Consider the following 7,193-nt stretch of genomic DNA (forward strand, 5'->3'; position numbering starts at 1 on the left):
TTTCATTCCGTTTGGACTCCGTTTGATATTCTGTTTTTTCGAAATACTGAAAAAGGCAAAAAACAGCAATTCTGGGTTGGGCCTCCGGTTAATAGGTTAGTCCCAAAAATAATATAGAAATGGAAAATAAAGCCCAATATAGTCCAAAACAGTAGACAAAGTAGCATGGAGTAATCAAAACATATAGATACGTTGGAGACGTATCAGGCGGCAGCGGCCGACGCGATGGCTTCATCCCTCATGTCCGCCATGTGCCTCCAGTCCTTCCTCTTGGCCGACTCCTTTGCCCGATGTTCGGGTGTCAGCACCTTCTTCGGCTTCGGCGCAGCGGCCTTGCGGGGGGCGCGTGGCTTGCCTTTGCCGAACGAGGCAAGGGAGGCGAGGCCGGAGGTGGCGTCGAAGTCGAGGTCGTCGTCCATGCCGGGCGTGGGGCAGAAGTGCGCGCGGGCGGGAGGGAGGGTTTTGGGGGGAAATGGTGGTGGCTGCCACCGATCAGTGGGCCCGGGAAGAGGAGTAGGCGCGCGCGCGTCCGTCTCGTGTCCGCGCCGACGCAAATCCGGCTTAAAATTGGACCGGAAATGGGTCGCCAGGCGGATGCCAAGCGGACGCGTGTACGTTTGGGTCGGCGCATTGGGCCGACTTTTGTGTCTGTGTCGACCCAAACGAACGGCGGCAGACGAAATGAGTCGCCCCATTGGAGTTGCTCTAAGATGTGACACGGAGCTGACTTGTCAACAGCACGTTTCAATTTTATTCCCAACGGGACTAGGTTTTTTTGCCGTGACTCGATTTTTTTTGTCGTGACTCGATATAACAAGCCAAACGAGCTAAGAGCATCTCTAGCCAATCCCTTAAAAACAACTTCACAAAAATTTCTGTTTTCAAAAGTGAACCACATATAACCGAATCCTCGAAGTGAACGAGTTAACTCCCAAACCAAGCTCAACTCTCTCAAATTTACTCGGCCACGGCTACTTCTTGATAAATCGGTCTCTCCCAACTCCCGCCCGAGGCGCCTCCTCTTCGTGCCACCGTCGCCAATGTCGCCACAGGTCCCGACTTCGACAGGAATGGAACTGAGGGATCTCCTCCGCAACCCCATTGGTCACACCGCCATCCGCACCAAGGAAGCAACTGGGGACAAACATTGTGGTGCGGACCGCCATGTCATCAACAAAAGCGAGCGGCGGCCGCGATGACGACCGCTCGCCCTCGCTTGCTCCGCCCAACGGCAAGGCGCGGAAGGTAGTAAGGCCCTCACCGAGACGGATGTCATACAGGGAGGAACCCTTGGAGCTTGGGACAGAAAGAAAGCAGGTTTTGCTTCTGCTTCTTCGAGCTACCAAACTCTTTCGTTAGGTGTGGGTCAAGTTCCCTCATTATTGCTTGACTTCCTCTTTGGGGCGCGAATTTATTCATGATAACAGTATTTATACAAAGCTGTGGTAGTTTTTCCCTTCAGAGCCACTCTGCCTCTGCCTGCACGAGATGCAGATTTTTCGCAGTGAACCTCGTCATCGCCGCCTCATCGCTCTCCTGGGTGTCCCGCTTCTCCAAGAATGACACACTATATTCATCGACGGACCGATGAAGTCCACCTCCTCCCAAAATTCGATTTTCTGGAAGTTCATCTCGCTCTGAATCAATCGGATTCAGTCCTTAGGCGGCGACGACGATGGAGGTGGCAGGAATAGGGCATTACGACAACCGGTTCAGCAAATGGGGCACTGTGGCAACAGAACGATGCACGGATCACATAATCACGGATGCGGCAACCACAGAATCACCCAGTTTCAAACGGATTTGGTGGCGGCACGTATATTTGCAACAAGTGGTTTTTAGGCTGAGCAAACTTTACAAATAGGGCATGGAGGATCCATGACAGGCTACCTTTGTGTGGCAATAGAATCTGTGAAACTACAACAGTCCTCATAATCTTGTGAGATAAACAAAATATGTTAGAAGTTTGATTTGTCTGGTGGTGCACTTAAGGCCAAATTGTTGGTGATCCATTTTGCAAGATTTGAACCACTCAAACCGGTGCTGCACTTGTGGCAGGCATATTTAAAGGGAACAACGGATTACAGATGGCAAGCTCTCAAAACCACACAAGAAATGAAGTCGCAACACACCATATTTAAACTCCATATTTATAAACCTGGTGCCATGAAGGTAGATCCAACATCAATACAAGGAAATACTCCCAGGACAACAGAGACCACAAACTAGGGTAGGTAATAGACATAAGCTGTGGCATAGGTTCATAATATTGCCAATGAATTATTTAGGAGATATATATCATCATCATCATGACTGAAAACAGGTTCCGACCAATTAAGCCCCAATCAAGCAAAGATGTAGCTTAAAGAGTTGCACCAGCTCCTGCTCCTCCACGGCGGCACTCGTTCAGCATGTCGAGGTAGAACTGGCACTTGCTGATGTCGCTGCCGTAGTGGTTGATGCACTGCAATACGAATGAACAGCAGTTAGTCCACGTGAGCACAAATGTACACAAGTGATCACACAAACAGTAAGTACACAGTGCTCCTCCACAGCATGCTGAAGTAACTTAATTTCTACTACCTCCGTACCAAAATGTATGATGTTTTTGCAGTTCAATTTGAACTGCTAAAACATCTTATATTTTGGCACGAAGGGAGTATGTGCTAACGTGCAACAGATGTTGGAGAGAAAAAAACAGACAAATTAATTGTGTAGCATCTCCGTTCCTAAATATTTGCCTTTCTAGAGATTTCAACAAGTGACTACATACGGAGCAAAATGAGTGAATCTACACTATAAAATATGTCTACATACATCCGTCTGTGGTAACCATTTGAAACCTCTAAAAAGACAAATATTTAGGAACGGAGGGAGTAGTTCTTTAAGAGACTATTCCAAACTATCAAAACATAATAAGCATGAACATCATTCTTTAAGTGTCTAATCCAAACAATCAAAATATGAAGCATGTCAACAAATGAGGGAGCGGGAGGGGTTGAGGGAGGCATACATCTTGGAAGGCCTTGGAAGGGTTGCCACACTTGTCATCAGCAGCGTTGTCCATTGGAGTCATAGATGCAGCAGCCTCACCGACAACAGTCTCATGCTGAATGGTACGGGGACCCATCACAGCATCAACAGCCCTGTGCGCCATAGCACTGCCAGTACCAAAAGCCATGCCTGAAATATTTGGACAAGAAAATGTTAGTGTCTGCACTGTGGGAGTATGTATACTGGCCTTCATTGCAGTTAGAAGTGAAAAGAAACCAACCCTGAGCAATAGTGGACCCAATTCCGCTCATGATACCACCACCGCTGCTCTGGGTAGTAGCAGGTGGAGGAGCTTGACGGGCTGCAAAGAAAGCAAAGCATAAATGTCTACTAGCAGTCACACAGAGGCAAAAAATACTGAGTAAGAGCAGATGAAGAACAACATCAGATTGAATAGTTTTCATTTCAGATGAAATCAATTTATGCAGGATGACATAATTACCTGGCGCTGGTGGGTTTCTCACTGGAGCAGCACGTGGAGCAGGGCGGGAAGATCTTCCTGTTAGGAAACGGCAAAAAGTGAGTCTACCAGGAATATAAATATCAAGTAAATATGTTTTAATCGATGGAAACTATAACTACAGAGACTACAGTTGCCAACAAGATTCACTAGAGAAAATGGGTAAATTTCAATTATATAGGATTAGTTTGGCATTGGATAGCATATCACAGAAGCAACACAAATCTGAGAGAACGACCTAGAACAAGATGACAAATATGTGACAGATAAATTATGCTGAAACCAGTGACTAACAACAGCATGTCACTACAACATTTGTACGCAATAAGAAGTTAATGTTAAAATCATTCTAAGAAGGGATGAACAGAAAACACATCCATTCCCTCAAAAGATTACATTTGTTATGTGCCCCCTGTCTGAACCAAATGCAGATATACTAATAGCAGCAGATGGTTATTCAAGAGGCACATCACTTTGCTAAACAAAATTGTAAGTTCTGTAGAAAATTAAGAGACCGAAACCATGAGTGAAACTATGCTACATCAAAACTAATGAAACAAACAAATAGAGTACATCAGAGCTAGTTCACTTAGAATGAGACCGATGAACAAGAGCTACACACACTGAAAACGAGAATGAAGGAGTACACAATACAATGTGCAAGACTGCTCAAAAGAACAGCTTCTTAAAAGAAAGATGTCCTGTTATGAAAAGCCTAAATGATTGAGACACAACCATTTCTATATGCCCCCTAACTAAACCAAAATAGTATGCATAACTATAATGGCTACTCAAGAAGGCAAGTAACAGGAAAAAGACTAAATTAAATAATCAATTGAACAGCCTAGATACAGTCTGGACACAGCACTTAAATGGAGTACCCAAATATTGAACCATGATTATACAGAAACAAAAAGGCATAAAACTTCACAAGTTAGAGAATGAAGTGATGTCGAGGACTTCTTAGGACTCCTAGATAAGATAAATAAGGTTCCCACAATAAAATCCAACAGAATTATCGCTATATGCCCCTTAACTAAGCCAAGATAGTATTTACAACCATAATGGCTACTCAAAAAGGCAAACATCACAAACTTTGTAAACCAATCAATTAAAAAATTAAAACAGGTCAGCTACTTTGACTTAATTGGAACATACAATGCAGGAAGAAGACAGTTATGAAATGTCTAAGGCTGCTTGGGGAGCACATCTAGTTAAGACAGATGAGTTGCACCCTCAAATGGCCTGGATGAGCATCAGATGCTCATTTCATATGTGCCTCCTAACTAAGCCAAGACAGTATAAATGACCATAATGGCTACTCAAAGAGGCAATGGTGTAACCCCAAATGGAAACTACAAGCCATACAACATGTACAATAAAAACCGATCTGGAACACATGTAATCCTAAGTATTACAGGACCCAACATACAAGAGCAAGCGTCAAATTATTAGCCATAGAAAGCTGTATGAATCCATCTAAGAAAGGATCTACAAAAACTAGCATCCTCTTCATATATAAATAAAGAAAGGATTCAGATTTGTATATGCCCCTGTCTGAACCGAACGAGAATGTGAATCTGCATCCAATTATTCGAGGGCAATGCATCTACTACCAATGATCAACAGAGACACAGTCCATTCATAAAATGCATAAAAGTGGCAAATTGCAGATGTGAGCCTATATGAAACCCGGCAAAAGAAGGGTCGACATGAATCAGACCCCTGTTAAGAAAACACAAACGGGTAACAATTTGTTCTATGCCCCTGTCTGAACCGCCTGGGAACGGGAATCCGCAGCCAATTATTCGAGGGCAATCCGCTCTCTGATGAATTCCTACAGAAATGCATCAATCTCACAACGGAAACCTACGCAACATCTCCCACAGATCCAGCAATTTCCGCACCGAGACGCGCAAACCAACCGCACTACCACACATCTAAACACCCACAACAAATTAACTCAGATGCACGTATTTGTCAAACCCGTTCGACCTGAGGACCAAATCTACACGCCAACGGCAGATCCGAGGGACGCCCTACGAGAGCCCGCGAACGCGGAACCATACATAGAAGATGGGAGGCGGGGAAGGGGGCGGAGCAGGTACCTCCTCCGCTGCGGCGAGCCATGGCGGCGGGTGTGGCGGACGGCGGGAGGAAACCCTAGGCTGGAGGCGGCGGCGGGAGGGGGGAGCGGATGAACAGGAGGCCAACGGATCAGAATGGGGACGCGCTGAGGCGGACCGAGCCCTAGGGCTGGCCTTTTATAGCCGGAGAGGGGCCGCGAGTGTGGATTTTTATTTTCTTTTTTCTTTTCGCTCACCATCTTCTTGCGAGGCACGCAAGCTGACGTGTGGGGCCTCGAATGGGGTTGGTCTCGATGACGGGTGGGGCCGTGATGCGTGGTGTGGCTAACGGGTGACGACCGTTTCTTTTTCCTTTTTTTGTGCGGGGAGACTGGGTTATTGTTCCTCCGAACACTCTAGATCCCACCGGTTCGTTCGGGCCGTTCACGCACGAGAGATGATCGGGTTTTTTTTCTGCGGCGAAGAATAACGAGGGACTGCGTACGCGTATTGAAGGAAACTCTATTAGGTACCTAACAGCATCGTCTCATGGTCCGCTCGAGCGACTAGGTTTTCCGCTGGTCCGCCCCGGCCGCCTCCTTGGTGGCGGTGCGGGGACCAGCGTTTTGCTGTCCCAGGTTGATGCCTTGAGGTGTCGGCTCTGGTTTTCTCTCTCCACTGCGGGTTTGTGGCCACTTCCGGTGGTGCCGTAGTAGGATAAATTTCCTGGCTGATCGCCTTGATCGGTTCAGTTTGTTGTGCTTGGGAGTCTGAGTTCTCGCAAGGAATTTGTGATATTGCCCTGCCCAGAGTGGTAGTGCTGCAATCGGAGTCTGAGTTTTTGTAGAGAAGTTGTGATCCATCAGTGAAGGGGTGGAGAGGAGAATTCACGGTCAAGTAGGGACAGAGGTTGGGGACAGAAGCAACAGGTTCCTCGAGTGATCCATTGGCGAACCCCATCGAGGAAGATTACCATCAGCAATGAAAATCATCGGATGGAATTGCCGTGGCCTTCATAAGGCTGCGACAGTTCGTGCGTTACTGGACATCCAAAAGCGGAGGGCAACGGATGTTATTTTCTTATCAGAAACACATCTTGAAGAATGGGCTGCAGAATCTTTGAAACGGAGGCTCAAGATGGATCATAAGGAGGTTGTGGAGAGTGATGGAAGAAGTGGTGGCCTTCTTTTGTTATGGAAGAAAGAAGTGGTGATTTCTTTGAGACATAAGACACTTAACTATATAGATGCTTTTGTTGGTAGTGGTCAAGAAAACATGTGGAGATTAACTGGCATGTATGGAGAGGCAAGATGGAGGGACAAACATTTAACCTGGCAGAGATTAAGAGAATTACGTGCTGTTTGTGATATGCCTTGGATGGTTCTCGGTGATCTCAATGAAATAATGTATCCCTTTGAGAAAGAGGGAGGCAACGTCAGACCAGAGAGGTATATGCAAGCTTTTAGAGATGCGGTGCAGGATTGTAACCTTACAGATTTTGGGTATGTTGGAGATCGCTATACTTGGCAGAGAGGAAACATTCGTGAACGGCTTGATCGTGCACTTACTAATGAGATGTGGAACGACAAATTTAACAATGCTGTGTTGGAGAA

At 46.2% G+C, this 7,193-nt stretch overlaps 1 protein-coding gene and 3 non-coding genes across 4 annotated transcripts; all 4 read right to left on the reverse strand.

The window, feature by feature from the left end:
* Window positions 1-2,116: 2,116 nt before the first annotated feature.
* LOC119294674 (uncharacterized protein C6C3.02c-like) lies at window positions 2,117-5,772 on the reverse strand. Its single transcript, XM_037572911.1, has 5 exons — window positions 5,623-5,772; window positions 3,497-3,553; window positions 3,275-3,355; window positions 3,014-3,183; window positions 2,117-2,464 (listed from the first exon to the last, which is right to left on the reverse strand). Exons 1-5 carry the CDS (start codon window positions 5,642-5,644, stop codon window positions 2,363-2,365), a joined length of 432 nt encoding a protein of 143 aa, XP_037428808.1. The 5' UTR covers window positions 5,645-5,772; the 3' UTR covers window positions 2,117-2,362.
* On the reverse strand, window positions 3,848-3,983 carry LOC119296613. Its single transcript, XR_005145336.1, has one exon. It is a non-coding gene; the product is annotated as a small nucleolar RNA snoR138 (small nucleolar RNA).
* On the reverse strand, window positions 4,696-4,811 carry LOC119296590. The gene has a single exon (XR_005145318.1). It is a non-coding gene; the product is annotated as a small nucleolar RNA U19 (small nucleolar RNA).
* LOC119296612 lies at window positions 4,978-5,119 on the reverse strand. The gene has a single exon (XR_005145335.1). It is a non-coding gene; the product is annotated as a small nucleolar RNA snoR138 (small nucleolar RNA).
* Window positions 5,773-7,193: the final 1,421 nt, after the last annotated feature.

This window comes from Triticum dicoccoides, chromosome 4B (genome assembly GCF_002162155.2).
Source record: "Triticum dicoccoides isolate Atlit2015 ecotype Zavitan chromosome 4B, WEW_v2.0, whole genome shotgun sequence".
Classification (NCBI taxonomy): domain Eukaryota; kingdom Viridiplantae; phylum Streptophyta; class Magnoliopsida; order Poales; family Poaceae; genus Triticum; species Triticum dicoccoides.

Coding starts and splice junctions, on each gene's coding strand:
- LOC119294674 (XM_037572911.1), bottom strand. CDS start 5,644: ATGGCTCGCCGCAGCGGAGGAG. Junction 3,356..3,496: donor GAGAAACCCACCAGCGCCAG/GTAATTATGTCA, acceptor CTTTCTTTGCAG/CCCGTCAAGCTCCTCCACCT. Junction 3,184..3,274: donor TGGGTCCACTATTGCTCAGG/GTTGGTTTCTTT, acceptor CAAATATTTCAG/GCATGGCTTTTGGTACTGGC.